The sequence below is a fragment of the Lasiodiplodia theobromae genome (assembly GCF_012971845.1).
Source record: "Lasiodiplodia theobromae strain AM2As chromosome Unknown scaffold_24, whole genome shotgun sequence".
Classification (NCBI taxonomy): Eukaryota; Fungi; Ascomycota; class Dothideomycetes; order Botryosphaeriales; family Botryosphaeriaceae; genus Lasiodiplodia; species Lasiodiplodia theobromae.
This window is the reverse complement of record NW_023336449.1, coordinates 350,634-367,700: the sequence shown is the minus strand read 5'-3', so window position 1 is coordinate 367,700 and position 17,067 is coordinate 350,634. Positions and strand designations below refer to the sequence as shown.

Sequence of the window (17,067 nt, the reverse complement as noted above, 5' to 3'; positions counted from 1 at the left end):
CCTTTACCATCCAATTTTCTTTTCCCATAATTACCACCTCAACGATCTGACGTCATTGTGAAAGTGATGGAAGAGTGAAGTGGCCAGTGCCATGCAGTTTCACATGCTCATCACCACAGAGACGGCTTAATCACTTGAGCTGGCGCCTTCTCTTTCTGGCTGCAGGTTCAGCTGACTGGTTGGCCGATCACTCGCCGGCCACAGGTATATCTTGCTTGGCTCAGGGCCCAGCACCTCTTTCTTCTACACCTTCCATCTACACCCAAGCTGACAATGTGGGACTTCACCATGCCGGACGGCCGCCGCGTTCTTGGCCAGCCTCCCTCGCCTCCTCCATTCTCCACCGGTTACCGCTCACCCGGGGTTCTGCTCGCCTCGGACATTCATGGTCCGTACGCTGCCGGCTACTACACTTACGATCGTACTGTCCAGCCTCCTCAGTACACGTACCATCCCGACTATCGCCATCTCCGTCGTCAGCCCACCACCTGCAACACGGATCTTCCTGATCGGTCCGGCAGTTTCGACAACGCTGAGAAGAGCTTTCACCGTGATGTTGGCCAGGGCAATGGAGGTTCCTCCGGCATGCGCAATGGTGATGTCGAAGTGGTGCGTAGTACTTTGGAAGACAATGACCCCGTGTCCGCTCACAATGCTTTCCAGAACAGCAAGCCGGCGAGCTTTGAGGTCGCCAACCCTGGTGATTCCGAACTGCGCTACCAGAGCAATGTCCATCCAAGCACCGACAGCTCTGTCCGCAAGGATCCTCCGAGGAAGCCCAAGTTCACCACGTTCCAGGCCACAAAGAAGAAGGTCGATCCCACCAACCGTCTGCCAAAGGACACCGACTTCAGCAAGGCCAAGCGCAAGACTTCTGACTTGGTGGGAGGCGACTATTCCGGTTGGGCTGCCACAGGTGCTCCTCGTCCAGATGCATTTGTCTTTAACGCGCTCTTGGGGGAGGTGAGAATGATGGAGAGTGAGTTGGGCGTGCCTGACAAGAAGACGGGCTTTCTGAGCGGAGTGATGACGAGCACCAAGCCCAATGAGGGACATCTGCCTGGCACCGAGAAGGTGGGCAAGGTGGGCAAGTGTCAAGGCAACCAGAGCACGCCCGGTGCTGCTTCTAACGAACGCGAGAAGTTCCGAACCACGATTCGCCCTACTGCTTCCACCAACGATGGTTCGGTGTATCTTGACCAGAACAAGTTCAACAGCAAGATGAGGGAGGATATCAGGAAGCTTGGCTACAGCAGCCCGGCAGAGCTGTGGAGCGGCTCCGGCGATGAGCCTCTGTCGAAGCGCCTGGGTCAGTTGGCGGTGCTGTCAAAGATGTTCGAGGAGTTTCTCTCTGTGTATGTCGAGGGCAGCGAGGCGCAGAGGATGGTCATGCGCGATGCTATGAAGACGATGGCTCAGAGTGCCTTCCGTGAGCGCGTGGATGGGCTCACCTTCTCTCCAGTCGAGTAAGATGTGATAAGCGGAAGGCATGATTCGGGCATTAAAAGGTAGTGATTTGCCCTTTCTGTGGATGAAAAACAAACTGACCACTGGTTGAAATTGCTTCGTTCGGTCTCCTGGTTGCTTAGATAAACGAGTTTTCAAAGAGGGCGGCGGAGATAAATGAGAGTCATTGTAGTCTAGTCTCGATATGAAGTCAGGCTGTCAGGAAGAGATCCTGCCGAGCTTTGACGTTTCTCAATCCAATTTCTGTTTCATCACCTTCTCGAGCTGACATTCGCACTAATGTAGCCCCGGATCGGTATGATACTCTTAACTCTGCCCTTCCTCTCCGGCGTCGTCAGACGCAAAACCCTGGGCGGCCAGCTTATTTTTCTCTGCCCTCTTCCTCGCTAGCCTAAGCTGCTCCTTCTTGATCGCGTTCTGCTTCATCCACCTCTGATGTTCCAGATATATTCCTGGAGGGGTGGCCACGACGGCGACACCAAAAACACACACTATTAACTGATCGAGACGGTCGAGTGCACGCCATCCGGCCTTTAGCTGCCTCGCCCTAAGCAGCACACTCGTAGCAAGACATCAGCATAGGTTTTTGCGTCGAGCCGGGGTGGACGCGACAAGCGGATGATACGCACCGATGGTTGATCAAGCGGTGTACGACTACGTTGTGGAGGAGTCTGAACATGGTATTGAACATGTGATGTGTGGACCCAAGTCTAGCAGAGGAATTTGGAGCTTGTAGTGTGTGGATGACGCGTGTGAAGGGGAGGGACATGGCTGCCGATAAGTAGATGGACGTGAAAATGCTGTGTTACGTGAGAGTTGCAGGGAAAATCGGTGCCAAGACGAAGTCGGCATGTGTGAACATCCCTACATAGTATAGTTCGTGGGAATTTTCAGGTATTGTGCGTGGAGCGACGGTATGTCATTCATCGATCGAAATTCAAGGATTCTGATTGAATGATGTCAGAAAATATATGACATTGGTACATACAAGCGCTCAACATTCGTACAGGATATCAAGAAAACAACAACCATCCTCGTCCAGCCTTTGGTAAGCTCCAGCATACCCAAAATACCAACGGGTCGAGCTTCCAAAATCGACCATGATTAAATCAATCTCCAGATTCAGCCATGGTCGTACATGATCCAAGCGCTTCCTGCGCAGCGATGGCTGACTGCAAGCTCTGCAGCAATAGCCGCCTGCTGCGCTCGTCTCCATTGGCATAGAGACCCACAATTCGAGCCAGGTAGCCATCAAGCTCGTCCATTGAGTCTTTGGACTCGTGTTGTAACGGCTCCATGAATGGATCCGATTCTTGCTCGCTGCGAATATTGATTTGGAAGCCATCAGAAAGTGGAAGCACCCCTTCCCTAAGAGTCTGGATCGTTGGAGACCCGACGTCGTCGTTTATCTTCCGGAAGTGCTTGTTGGATCCTTTCTCCGCCGCGAGTCGGTTCGGCGTGGGATCACCTGTCAAGCGTCTTGGCCTGGTGAAACGATTGATCCTGGAATGAGTTTGTGCCAAGATCATTGCTGCCTGGGGAATTGTCCCGTCGTTCTCTGCCTCGGAGCTACTTGATTCGTCGGGGCTAGAAGACGCTCTGCTGCCTGGACCAGGTGTATGGTCCTGTGGTTTCACTTCCTCCGAAGGTGTCCTTGAATAACTTTCCCAATTCTCACTGATGACCCTTGCTTTCCCTGTGATAGGTGAGGCCGGTGAGGCTGAATCGACAGCACGTCTGACAACAGTTTGTCCATCTTCGTTTCCCTTTTTCTTGACCTCCCATTCGTCTCCGTCGCTTTCAAATGGCCTCCCTTGCTCCAAAGACAGCTCGTTATCGCCAGGCTGCCAATCTTGCCGACTTGTCTCTTCATTTGTCCAACTGACACCAGCAGGATCATTGGCGATCCAGTATGACTCAGCCCTCTTCTGCACCTGTGTCTTATCCCATTCCTCCCACCGATACCCCATCGACACCTTCTCCGTCCTTCTCCTCTCCCACTCTCGCTGCGTTTCCAGCGTCCTCCTCTCAAACTCCCCAGAGCCCCCGTCAAACCCACCATCCACCTCCATCTCCCCATCAACTCCTGTACTGACGCCCTCCCACTCCAGACGCCGCCCCACCGCCCACCGCAACCCATCCCTCTCCCCCACCCTTCCTCGCCGTACCTCCCCATAAACCGCCGCCCCTTCTCTCGCTCCAATCAAACAGGATCCCTCCTCATCCCCATCAGCCTCGATCGCCAGCGTCGGACTACCCCGCTCAGAATACCGCACTCTCCGCCCCGTTGCCCCCCTCGTCTTCGGTCTCCTCCGCGTCTGACCTGATGATGGCTTGCGGTTGCATTCGTCATCGTCGCCGTCGCCGCTGTCGACATCTCCGTCTGCTCCCCGCTGCCACCCTTCCCAGAAATCCAACGCGTGGCGGCCACCCTGTCTGTCTGAAGGTGAGGGAGGAGGATAGAGAGGAGGAAAAGGGACGGGACTCGGCGTTCGCAACGTCCTGGCAACAACGGGCGAGCCGGAAGGAGAGCGACGGTCCGTCGCTGCTCGCGGCGAGAGTGAGGCGCGCGGCCGGCTTCCTGTCGTAGCGTCGTCTTCTTCGTCACGGGTGGTGGCGGCGGCGGCGGATGCGGTCATGTCGGGTGCTTGCGTGTGGGCGTTGTGATGGCTCGTGAGGTGGGGAAATGCGGTCTGGTGGAGGGCGTTGGTGCTGGGAGGGAGCAGTGGCCGTGGCGGAATGTTGGCGGAAGAGCGGGCGGCGATGGCGCGAGAAGAGGAGGAAGAAGAAGACTTGTTAATGTGGTGCTGAAGGTGGCTCGTAGGCCGTGATGACGGCGGCAGCGGGTGATAGGATTGCGAGCGGCGGACTGCGAGTAGTTGGGCAAGAAGCATGGTGTAGACGGCCGAAGAGAGCGCAGGACATGAGTTTGTGATGTGCTGTTGTTGGGACGGCAGTGGTGGTGGTTGTCTTTTGTGCTTGCACCTCAAGATCTTCTCGATATTGCTGGCTTTCTTGCTGGCTGAGAATGTCATGGAACGCAGCCGCGCGGCGGGTCGAAGTAAACAGGCATTTCATGAAAGTTGAAAGCACAGAATCACGAAGTGAAAGCCTGAGCGGAGGCCTTGGTCGTGTCGACACTTCTAGGCACGCATCGCCCAAAGCACTAGAATGCCGGCTGAACCTCATGGTGACATACACCGCAAACTTACGATTTGCTGGTCGATTTCTAGATGCTAGATAAACAATTGTGGGAGCAAACACCACCTCTCACCGATATCTCTCTCATTTGCGACGAACCGTTGATGGCCGAACGAGAGCATTCCGCCGCATAACAAGCTCATTGGCTTGTCATCTCTGCATTCTGGTAGGCTTACGCTCGTGGGTTGTTCCTGGATTCCGGTAACGAATCAGTATCCCAACCACCCGATCGCATGCTGCTTACTGCGACGTACCTTCTTTGCCACTTCTCAGCCCTACCGTCCTGCATATCTCACAATCCTGAACGCCACTTTGCGACATATGACCGACTCTTCACATGAGGGTGGCGACACCCGATCGTGGAAGCACATCACCAATCACAAGCCCAGAACGTGGAACATACTGTTTTTGGGAGGAGGCATGAATCCGCTACCGTTTTTTTCCAACTGCCTACAGCTATATATACCCAAAAGAGCCCGAAGAAGCTCCGTTACACACCCATGACGTATTTTCCTGCCTCCCGCCAGTGTCCTGAACAGCTAAAAAACAAAATCTACATAAACACAAACGCAGAGGACCAATCATAACCATTTCCCGTTCCGGTACCGTTTCCATTTGACGTTGAAGATAAATAGGAGACAAGAAAATAGATAACGCTTCGAGAAGTTCAGCCGTTCGTTGAAGATTAAACACCATACAGGATACAAGACGCCCCCATCTTGAAAAACTCCGCAGGAGACAAGGTCCGCTCAGATCGAACAGCGCCGAGTGCACACAAGCGAGTTGAGAGCGTTGTAGAGTAGTAGCGTCGTTGTGCTCTTGAAGAACTTGTTTTGGTTTCATTCATCTTTCGTGGGTCTTCGTTTGGTCCTCGTTTGCTCGCGCAGGCTATGCAATCCCAAAAAAGCAAAGAAGGATGCAAAACTGTCGAAGAGACCGGGTAAAAAGGTTGAAAAAGCTGAAACATCTGGCATCTGGCTGGCCGAGCCAGCCATTCGCCGCCGTGTAAGAGATACTCTTGAAAGGTGATAGAAATGCAGACTGCAAAACACACGCTAGTCGAGGTATCATCCCATCATCGGCATGAGCGGGCGTGAGAAAATGTAACCAGAAACGCCATTTGAGTATTCGTTAGAGATGGAATTGCAGTGGGTAAACGTGACGGAACCCGTTGTTTCGTGGGTCGTCGGGGAATCAAGCGGAATGCTTGCTTGCGCTCGTGCTCGTCATCAGACCGTCAGTCGTGAAAAGTGCCGCCGTAGCCGAAAAATTTGTTCGTCGCAAAACTAGGAAAAGCTGTACAATAAAGGCCAAGAACGCCGGTAACCGAGAAAACACAATCACTGCACCAGGATCGGAGCTAGTGATTGTGCTAACCGTCAATTCGCGCGAATAACCAGCCTCGACAGGAACTTGTTCGACAGCGAATCGAAGTCGTTCCTGTCGAACTTGGCCTCGGCACGGCTCTTCAAGTATTGCTCTGCAGAAATCGTTAGCCGTGCGTCGACGTCGTCATTTGCGTGCACCATACCGTATTTTGTAACGTGTCCTCGGACTTCAGTCATCGCGTCGCAGACAGCCTGGTTCGAGGCGAGAAGGTGGTGGTGCTTCCTGGTGTCCCACTCCATGAAGCCGGGAAGCTTCTGGGAGATGGCAGAGAAGAGGCCGACAATGACACCGACCGGCGTGCTCTCCATGTCGTTGCAGAACTTCTGGACGGCAGCGGGGTCAGGCACTCTGTAGTGGCAGTCGAACTGCATCTCCTCCCAGACAGCAAGAAGGATGGCGGCCAGCATGAAGATGGTCGGCCAGTTCTTGAGCTTCTCTCCGCTGTACACGGACGAGTAGAGCGAAGACAGCTCCTCGAGGATGTCCTTCTGCAGCTCACGCCACATGTCGGCAAGAGCGCACTTAACCTGGAAGTTGATCATGACGGGAGCGACCGTCTTGCCGAAGAATTTGCTCTCGTTAGTGTCGATCTTACCAACCTGGCTCTCCTCCTCCGACAGGCCCTCGACCATGGTCACGTGGAGCGTGAGGTTGTAGGCGACCACCAGCTTCAGAGCCTTGCGGATGACGGGCAGCTTGGACTTGAGGTAGTAGCGGTATGCCGTCTTCAGCATCTCGGTGAGGAAGAAGGTGCCCTCGAAGTAATCATCGATGAAGCGCTCAAAGCCGCCGTCGATGTGGCGGTCGATGTACTCGGAGAGAAGAGCGTGCGAGACACCCTCCATACCGGCCGAGAGCTTGGCGGTGGCGATCTCGAACTCCTTAGGCTTCTCGTTAGGAGGCTGCTCAACCCAGTCCATGCCAAAGCACTTCTCGTCGCGGACGTAGACCTCGCGAGCGGTGATGGGCAGGTAGTAGCCGTAGCCGTGGGTGATGTACAGCGGGCGCTCCATGGTCGAGAAGCCCTTGATGTTGCCAACCGAGAAACCCAAGCTCACGTGACGCTCAAAGTCCGCCTTCCAGTCCTTCATGAAGTACGCGATGTCCTTGATGTCGATACGAGTGCAAGGCACCTGCCAAAGACGGGCGTGCGAAGGCTGGCAGCCAGCGCAAGGATCGCCCTTGTCGCACGTCTTCTTGAGGAACTTGCAGCGCAGACAAGCACGCAACTTTCTGATCTCGTGAGCCTGCTGCCTCTGGTCTGGTCTCAGCGGACCGCGCCTCCTTCCAACACGCTTCTCGCCGCTAGCATCCTTCTTGGCCGAGCCGGCCGGCTTCTTGACAATGGTCTTTTGGACCTTGGCAGTAGTAGGGCCGAGGCTGGCAGTCGGGCTCTTTCTTCTCCTGGCAGCGGGGGGCGAGCTAATACCAGATGAAGTAGGTGATGAGGAAGAGGAGGCGGACTGCTTGATGAGATAGGGGGTGGCGGTAGCGGTCGGAGGGCTGACCGAGGAGAGGGAGTGGCTTGGGGAGTGGTAGTGGTCGTGATCGTGGTCGTGGTGATGAGGGAGGCCGTGCGCCATGCCGGTGCCGAAGTCGACCTCGGACTGAGGCGAGTGCATGGGGAAAGGGGGGATCTCCTCATAGCTACCGAAGGAATGCGCCGACTGCGGGACGTCTGATTGCGACGAATCCGAGTGGGTGCGGATGTGCAGGGTCTGGATGGGGTTGAAGACGGTGCCGTTGTGCGACTCGGTGGTGTAGGAATCGAACGACTGGCGACCGGGCTGCTGGAAGTCGATGGTGCTCCAGCCGTTGTCGCTGCTGGACAGCGAACGGACCTCGAGCCAGTTCTCGGTGGGCGAGCTGCCGGCGACGCTGGCGGCGACCAGTTCGTTCGAGTTCATGGGGTAGTTCAGCAACTCGTTCTGGAAGTCGTTCATCTGGAAGGGGGCCATGGTGTTCATGGGCTGCTCGACGGCGCCGCTCATGGTCATGTAGTTGTTGCCCATGTCCAGCGGCATCGTCGTGGTACTCATGCCGAGCGGGGCCTGGGTGGTGGGCATGTTGTACTCGACGGGCGACGTCTGCAGCGGCGCGCCGAAGTTGGTGAAGTTGGTGGTATCGATGGCGGCGCTGTCATGAGAGTACGAGTGGTGGTGCATCGGGTGGTGCATTTGGAACTGCCAGTCGGCGGTGGCCGTCGAGAGCATTGCCTGCGGGTCCAGCGACTGCGAGTGACTGTGGTATGCTAGACCGCTGGCCAGTGGAGCGGACGAGGTGGCGGATTGACTCGAGGCGGTGGTGGTGGCCCTCCTCGAGTGCGCGCTCTGCGGCGCATTGTGAGACATATTCGAGTGCGTTTGCTCGAGCGGCAGCGGCCAGGTGCTGTTTTGGAGATACGCGGAGTATCGGTGCTGGGCCGGATCTTGGAGGGTATTCTCGAAGGCGTAGAAGCCGTCGGAGTTGAAGTCGAGGTGATCCATCGCGATTATTGAGAGCAGACTCAGCTGAGCGGAGCAGCGAAATTGCAAAGATCACCTCTCACACCGCACTTTGGCGGCTTTGTCTGGCAGTGAGATTGGGGGACGGGCGACGCTGGTTGAAAGGAAGCCGCGCGCCGGGGCTGGCGACTTGGATAAAGAAGCGGTGAACGCACCCTGGCGGCGCGGCGGCGCTGATTGGCCGCCGATGCGAGCGAGGGTCCGGTGCGCCTTGGTCTGGTCACGCCGCGCGGGCGCTGCGACACTGACGGCTCCGCGAGTCGTGCGCAAGCTCTTTGACGTGCAGCCTGCTTGCTTTTCTGCCGGATGATGCGCAGGGCTCCCGCAACTTGAAGAAGCCTCCCCGCGCGGAGCAGCGCGGCGACGGGCGGCGGCGAGGGCGAGAGCGGCGCGAGGCAGGCAGGCAGACAGACAGGCAGGCATGCTGACGGCGACGGCACAGCGCTCAGCTTGCGGCCCGGCTCTCGCACCAGCCTCTATCGCTGCGCGCGCCGGCCGGTCAGCACCCAGCAGGGCCCTGTCTCTGCCACGCCCAGCCGTCCCCCACTTGCACCTCCACCCACTGGGCCTGTGTCTCACGCTACGAAAAACGCCGTCGACGGAACGGCTCCGGCAGCCCAGAGCAGCCTAGCGATCGCCCGCCAGCGCCGACCGGTCCTTCTGCGCCCGTCGTGAACAGCGTGCGAATGGCGCGGGGCGCGCGTGTGATTGGCGCCGTCGCGAACCGCTCCGTGGTTTTTACCCGCCTGCCGCGCTCGATCGGCTCTGCCCCTCTCGCGCCATCCAACCCAGGCGCCTGCGAACAGCCTCACCAGCTGCTTCCCTGCACCTGCAGACACCACCCCATCCTCACGATCCTTCTCGCCGGCGATCGTCAGCTCAGGCACAGGGCCGCCGCGGCGCGGCGATGGCACCGTGACACGCGCTCGCGGCCTTCAGGTATATGACGGGCAGGCGGGTGCTGGCAGCGGCGAGGCATGCGTGAAGACAGACAGCAGCGCCGCATCGTCAGCAGCACGCGAGACCGCCCTTTGTCGCCGGCGCCTCCGCGTGCGTGCCTCTGCCTTGCCTGGCCCGGTAGCGAAGCGATACCGACACCGACACAATCTGCGAGACTGGCGGCCCGCAGCTGCCGTACACGGTAGATGATTGTGTGCATTCGTATTGCCCAATGTGGTACGGCGACTCGCCCTGCGTGGTTGGCTGGACGGCGTGCCACCACCTTGCTTGCGTGCGCCGTCCGCCATGGCCGTTGAGTCGCAGCGAATCGCGCCCGCTCGCGCTGCAGCCATCCACACGCTGCTGCAGAGCAAAGCAGCCAGGCGCGTCGAATCTGCGCCCCTGCCATCGCCGCCCTCAACGCTCTCTCCACGGCTGGCCCCGTTTCGTGCAACCCGCCCGCGCTCCAGAGGTGGAGATATGATGCGCACCATCTGAGTCCCTCTCATGTCCACGAGAGCCGCGTGACTGCCCCTCCTCCAGCGCACTGGTTCTCCCGACGGCCTCCCCTTGCATTAGCTGCCCTGGGCGAGCGCGCGCGCAAGAGTCCTGCTCTCGCCACGCACAGCATACTGCAAGTCTCGTAGCTCATGGCTCGCACGAGAGCGTGAAATGAGCATGAGGTACCTCGCACGGCCACAGGAAGCAGAGCCACGCGCCTGCCGTGACGTTTAGAATTCAATAGAATCGGGCGCTTCGACTGTGTAGCCCGAGCCGTCAGCACGATTCCAGGCAGCACCCCAGCATTCCCCAATAAGCTCATTGATCCCTTATCTGGCTCTCATTCCAGCGCTCCTCGATAAGGGATAAGGGCACAAGTCCAGTACCTCGAGATACCTCACACACCGCCGAGGAGAGCGTTGAGGACGAGTACAAAGAATCCAATGTCTCAAGTTGATACATCCCTTGGCCTCCTCTCGCCATCCAGCCCCCCGGCCACCATCGCCGCAAGATTGACAGGTGTGCCGGCGCCACCAACGTGCATCACCCGGTCCCCGCCTATACAATCCCCTCCGGTTCATCCCCACACGTACAAGCTACCAGGCGATGCTTGTCTGTTCACAGAGCTCGCTGCGAACAATTAATCGTGGCGCGGGCCGTCACTCCTCAGCACGCAGTCAATTGTTTGGGGTTTGGCCGAGGATAATTGCGCAATTGGCGGCTACGTATCAATTATCAGATGATGCCAAAATAAGGACCCTTAGCGCAAATTACGGCGGCGTTCGTTGCGGTGCCATTCGCTGTGGCCAGAGTGGAGACGCAGGCCAGCTGTCAATTGTTCTAGAAGAAAATTCGTTTCATCAGTGGCCCCGCTGAGGGGTCGTCCGGAGCAGGCGGAGCAGCCCGCTTTTTTCTCGCGCGCGCTGTTGTTCGATGATGCGTCGCCTGGTCAATCATCTCGTCAACATGCAGGCGTCACGCCTCCCACCGAGCTTGGAGCCCTTTAACGTGCAGCATCCTCGAGCCGTCTGCTGCTCCAGGCCTCGACACCTTTGCCACCCCGTTGGAACGAGATGCGTTGTAGCAACGGCGCCCCGCCATGACTCCTGTCGACCCTCTCTTCCCGTGCAATCAGGGTCTTCTGGCGACGTGGGAGAGAGGGGTGATTGACTGCGCAGGAAGCACGGATGCCTGCCATGCTGTTCTCCCAGACTCCAGTCCTCACGCCCGCCGTTGCTGGGCGACGACGCGCGCGATGAATCGCTGCTCTCCCGGCCCTGTCCGCCGTCGACGGGCTCAAAGCCGAAGTTCAGCCCAACTCATCACGCGTTCGGATTTATTTTTCTGGGCGAGCATAAACAAGTACCTACGTGTTTGAGCTACGCTTAGCTACATACGACAAGTAGGAGGGCCCCACAATAGCAGCGCGTCCAATCGCCCTGCCGTACCACTCTTAACCTAAGCCCATCAGGAACAACCGTCAATCTTGACTGCGGGGCCGAGGACGTCTCGCCATGCGCGAGATCCTGTCGATGGCTGCCAGCGATGCGCCCGACGCCAACCCGCTCATCGACAAGGCCTCCCTCCAGCCGTTCCCTCCGACCCCAGCCGATGCCGCCGTGGCCGCCGCAGCTACCAGAACGCATGATCCGACGGCTCGACACGACGTCAAGGAAAGTCCGCCCGCCCTCGCCTGGCGCCTCCGGCTGCCTTCTTCGCATAGGAGAAGAGTAAGAGAAAAGAAAACAAGAGGAAAAAAATTGCCGGCCGGCCGGCCGCTAACCGGTCACTGCGACAGCACAGCACCACCAGCGCACCACCCACACGTCTCTTTTTTTTTTTTCTGCTCCTTCTTCCCCTTACCCGGTCTCCACACGGTGCGACTGGCAGAGGCGCTGATGACATGAAGGCGCGTGCCGCTTCCGTCTACGCACGTACAACGCTCGCTCGCCACTGTCTGCCTCCCCACACAGTCCTGCTGGCGTCACGGGCGTGGATGTGGTGGTTCGTGCGGTGCGGACGCGCGCGCCAGCCCGCGGCAAGGCTGGCAAAGCTCGGGGACGCGCGGGTTGGAGCATCGGGGGGCGCGAGCGCGAGTATGTGCGTGAGTGACGAGAGAGACGACGTCGTCAAACGCTCGGACTCTACTTGATTGCTGCCTTGTCAGGCGTGCCCCATGCTCGCTCAGCCTCACAAGCGGGGACAGGACCCGAAAAGCTGCGGGTGGGAACGGCGAGGATCACTGTCGAGCTGGCGCTGCAGCGGTGCTCGGGCGCCACGCTCCAACAACCGCACGCACGACACCGCGAGCAGCACCACCATCAGTGCTGCCTCCACCCGCACCACCACTGACGCAGCTGCTGTTCCACGGTCGCTGGTGTTGCCGTCGCCAGTGCGGCGCGGGGACAGCCAGACGGCACAGCAATGCCGCGCGCTGGCACCACCTTCGCCACGACGAGGGATCCATGAACGCGAGAGTCGACGAGGAAGAGGAGGAAGAAGGGCGCTGGCACACCCAGCCCCAAGCTCCGAGCAGAGCCGAGATGCCCGTGTACAGGATCATGGGCCCGTACGCGCTTCCGTACGCACCGGCGGCGGCTGCAAGACCACCACCGACCACCTCCACCACTCCACTCTCGCCACCACCACTGCTCCTGCTGCCCATCATCTGCCCATGATCACCACTACTGACGGCGGCAGCGTTTCGCGCGCGAGTCGAGGCAATGAGCGCGACGCTGATCGGACCGCTGACCACGTTGCCGACGCCGCGCCCACCCGCCAGCAAGCCGAAGGCGAAGCCCGTGTCCAGCGTCGGATTCTCGCGCTCGAGCTCGCGCAGTACGCCGCCCCACGTGCTGCTGAAGCCACCCGCGAAGAAGCCGTAGGCGAGGGCGAAGACGACCAGGAGGGCGACTGACGACGATGACGACGACGATCCGCCGGGAGTCGCGGGTAGGAGTAGTGTGTTGTTGGAGATGGCTCCGGCTTCGCTGCTGGTGCTGCTCACAGCACTAGTCATGATTTTGCCTATAGAGTAGACAGCAGGTCAGAAAAAATACCTCTACGGTTAGCTGGTGAACTGGACAGTATTGGCCCCACCACACTACTGGCTGAGCTAGCAGTAGCATCACTGCACTTCCCGCTCGCTGGCGCTACTATTGTTGGCAGCAAGCCACCGCGCTAGCAGTGCTTTGACGCGAGCCTCTGCTCGACAGAAAAAATAAACAAAAGAGGAAAAGAAAAGAGCAAAGTTAGGGGAGAAGTAGGACGACAATCTGCATGCGTACCTGTGCTGTCGATACTACTACTACTTCCACCTCCACCACGGGGCCCCGCCAACCCCCAAAACAGGAGCACCGCACCCGCCGAGGGCAGGGCCGACACGAGCAGCACGCGGCGCGTCCCCTTGGCATCGCGCACGCGGTCGCACAGGGCACCGATAAGGATGCCGCCGGGGACGGACGTGGCGTTGAGCAGCGCGAGCAGCAGCGCGCCCGTCCGCGGCGGCAGTGCCAGCTCCTGCGTCGCGTAGCTGGGCAGGTACGCCGCGGGCAGGAAGTAGCCCAGCGACTGCAGCACGTTCCCCGTCTGCAGCGCCCAGAAGCTGCGCGAGCGGAGCAGCGGGAGCGCGTCGAGGCGTCGACGGCGTTGGCGGCCTGATGCTGATGATGGCCTGCGGGCTGTGCTGGTGGCGGTGCTGCGGCTGTTGGCTGTTGTTGTCGTCGTCGTCGTCGTCGTTGAGTTGGTGCCGCTTGGCGTCGATGACGACGACGGCGAGGATTCTGCCGCCGTCGAAGGACACTGGGGGCGCAGGATGAACAGTAACGGCGCCGTGATGGCAGTCTACCAGCGTTTACCACGTGTGGTTAGCAAAATATGTTTTGGGGCGCAGCAAGTAAGCATTCAGCAAGTCTGCGGCGAGAAACGCCAGAAAAAGATCCAGAAGAGCCGTATCCCAATCGCCGGTCTTGCCTGGAAGGCTAAGTTCACCGCTCCCCAACAACTTGTTGACTTGAGAGGCTGAGAAAGAAAGGTGGCCGGTATACTAAGTGATGCGTAGTGAAACACATGACCAAAGGAAAAGTGGAAGGAAGAAAACAAAGAATCCTCTGAAGGAACTAGTCGAACATACCACAGCAACCGTCCAAGCCAGCATCGTGGCCTTGTAGCCAAATCGCTCCAGCCCACCCGAGATGGCAAAGGGTAAGCCGACGCCCGTCGCACTCTTGCCTGCCCACATGATGCCGTACGCCAACCCCTTGCGCCGCGCGAACCGCTCATCCAGGCACAGGGTTGACTGCGCGAAGAGCAGGCCCGCACCTAGACCCGCAATGACGCCTTGAAGCGCGACCAGCTGCCACACCTGACGCGCGAACGCCGACGCCAGAAAACTCCCGCTGAGCACGAGCAAACCGATGGGGCCAAACCAGTGGCGTAGGGACGGATACAACGTGAGGAGCGTGAAGGTTAGCGGCGAGGAGAGGTATAGGATGCCCTGTTTTGAGACAGGTCATACGTCAGTTTCATTTTTCCCTCGTAGGATGAAGCAAACAAAAAGAAAAGGAAGAAAGAAAGTCTTCTGCTCATGTGACTTGACACTGTACGTTTGACGACTAGAATGACATGAAAACCGCGCCCTCATAGCTGGAGTATTATTGAAATACTCATCGTGGAAAACCAGTCCTGGTTTTCATTTCTTTTTCTTTTGGACTGAGCGAAGTAGAGATATTCAAATCGTCAGATATCGCTGCGCAAGCATACAGTTGTAGCTGTGCCAATATTGGCAACACTTGACTTGTCGCCAACGAGGCCCGGAGCAGTAGAGTAGTATTCTTGAAAGATACCGAAAGCTATAGAAAAGCCTATAATCGCGGTTAGGATAAAAACTAATGCAATACGGTTCTGCTAGCATTCAGTGAGATGTACCCCAGACGGGAACTTGTATCAGCGAACAGGCGGCCAGGACTAGCCAGGCAGTCTTGCCACCATCGGTCTGTGGTAGAGCTTCTTGCTCCATTTGGAGGGTCTCCCGGCGGTTACCTAGCCGCTCTGCTGTCGTTGCTGATTCCTCAGTTGCGGTTGTCCAAGTGACTCGGCCCCGATGAGCCTCTGTATTCCGTAAGCTGGTCATGATGTCTCAGGCAAAACTATATGTAGATGAGTGAAACTGGTGAAGGTGAAGACGGTTGTGAACTCCAGATCTCCACAAAGAAGGCATAGAAGAGCATTGAAAAGGCAGGACTCTGGTGAAGATGATGTGGGGTAATCACACAAAGGTGGAGTAAAGGAATGACTGTTCTTCCTTATCCGAGGTCGGCCGCATCAAGTTGCCAAATGCAGGTTATTTGAGGATGGCAATCACATCGCAGCCAACCAGATTACAGTGGCAAATGTATGACTATTGGTCAGCCGATCATATGTCTCCAATGGAGGGGGGATATTGATCTAGGAATTTTCTTGCTTCAAAAAGCTTATTCTGCAATCAACTATGAGTGCCTCCGACAACACAAGAATCAGGACTCATTCTCAGAGGCTTGGAAGAAAATTCCGCGCATCTAGTGTGTACGGACTTAACCGTGATTCATGATTCTGATCCAGGGCGAATCCTTCGCAAAAGTTGCGAGACAGCGAAGAGCCGTGCTGTGAGATAGCGCGTGCCCTTGATACCTCGTTTAGTGAGACTGAATCGCAACAATTACGGAAATTTGCCACCGTGGCAGTAAACAGATCAAGCAGTCTTCCTCTGGTTCGATCTCTCAGGCATGCATATGTCGATCTTGGCAGCAGCTCAGAAAGGGAGCATCTCGAGAAAGCTCACCCCGAGGGCTATGTTGCGGCTGTAATCTTTGTCAGACATGAAGCCAAATTTGGATCCTCGTATGCGGAGGATGATCTCAGCGGGAGATGCAACCCGTTCCTGAGATCAGGTCACGCCGTACCCTGCAGCATCCAGACTATGCACTCTGTCTGCAGCGAGAGCGCTATCCTTGTAGCTGAGCCGATGCAGCTGTATACTGCAATCCTGCAATACGCATTCTCTTTGCTTCCGGCGATGCAGTGATACACGAGAGACGGCCCCCCATAATTTCCGATCATGCTACCAACAAATGGGTGCTGAGCTGGAACTGCGGCCCGTTCCTTGTCAGACATAATAGCATAGTGAATATGAGGATGTAGAAGTTCGAGGGAAGACCTCAGCCGCGATTTTCGGGTGAGCTGAAACCGCACGCAAGATCAGCGCGAGGGCGCTGGCGCATCCAGCGTCATGTCGGCGACGTGCATCGCGTTATCGATATCCAGCACGCATGATCGTGGAGGCAAGCCAAGATTCATGCCGTCTGTTGTGGCTTCCGCCAGGCATCCAGGCCCGCGTGCGAATCATGTAACGGCACGGAGCCGCCAGTGTCGACTGCTGCAGCGATTGCCGTCCCCTGCCAATGAATATCATACCTTCCCCAGCATCGCTTCGAGACTACTGGTATGGACGCAGGCGGCCATACGGCACGCAGATCTTGTGACAACGGCGGATGCGCGACGAACGGAACCGCGGACGCATTCATTGGACATGTACGAGGCCTCGACCGTGGGAAGAGTGCGCGATGGCGCAGGAACAGCGACAACTGGGACGGGAAACGTGCCGCAGCATGGAGTGGAGCTCGAATGTATGGACGCGGCGGTGCTAGCCTGCTACGGTTTCGAGAGAAGGTGTTTCAGGCGTCGAGGGGATTGTCGCGACGCTCGTCGGAGAGTTCGAGGTCATCTAGTGCTTTGATGAGAGGGTTAGCAAAGAAGCCGCCGGCGAGGAATCCTTTGTTACCTGGAGCGAAGGGCGGAGAGGCCTGGAGGCGCAAGAAGGGAAGCGACGTCCAGAGCTTGAGCGGCGCAGCTCCGCGCACGCGGCCGCCGATGCCCCGCGGTGAGATCATTGCTCCACGACCGCGTGCGAAAATACACATTCAAGTCCAACTCGCCGGTCAACCTCGAACGCGCTGCCGCCTGAGGGTCGTCCCTACACCCGGTTTGCGTGCTGCTCGTTTGCCGAAAGCGATTCGCGGGGCGCTGACAA

The 17,067-nt window shown here is 57.7% G+C and overlaps 4 protein-coding genes across 4 annotated transcripts; 1 reads left to right on the top strand and 3 right to left on the bottom strand.

Moving 5' to 3' along the window:
• Positions 1-273: 273 nt before the first annotated feature.
• Positions 274-1,470, top strand: LTHEOB_7862 (uncharacterized protein; the record flags this gene model as incomplete). Its single annotated transcript, XM_035517275.1, has 1 exon — positions 274-1,470. One exon carries the CDS (start codon positions 274-276, stop codon positions 1,468-1,470), a length of 1,197 nt encoding a protein of 398 aa, XP_035370881.1.
• A 1,106-nt stretch (positions 1,471-2,576) lies between these two features.
• On the bottom strand, positions 2,577-4,361 carry LTHEOB_7861 (uncharacterized protein; the record flags this gene model as incomplete). Its single annotated transcript, XM_035517274.1, has 1 exon — positions 2,577-4,361. The coding sequence occupies one exon, from the start codon at positions 4,359-4,361 to the stop codon at positions 2,577-2,579; it is 1,785 nt and encodes a 594-aa protein (XP_035370880.1).
• A 1,686-nt stretch (positions 4,362-6,047) lies between these two features.
• Positions 6,048-8,543, bottom strand: LTHEOB_7860 (C6 finger domain-containing protein; the record flags this gene model as incomplete). The annotated part of the gene is made up of 1 exon (XM_035517273.1): positions 6,048-8,543. The coding sequence occupies one exon, from the start codon at positions 8,541-8,543 to the stop codon at positions 6,048-6,050; it is 2,496 nt and encodes an 831-aa protein (XP_035370879.1).
• A 3,697-nt stretch (positions 8,544-12,240) lies between these two features.
• LTHEOB_7859 (Mfs monocarboxylate) lies at positions 12,241-15,018 on the bottom strand (the record flags this gene model as incomplete). Its single annotated transcript, XM_035517271.1, has 5 exons — positions 12,241-13,028; positions 13,289-13,844; positions 14,134-14,496; positions 14,763-14,863; positions 14,928-15,018. 5 exons carry the CDS (start codon positions 15,016-15,018, stop codon positions 12,241-12,243), a joined length of 1,899 nt encoding a protein of 632 aa, XP_035370878.1.
• Positions 15,019-17,067: the final 2,049 nt, after the last annotated feature.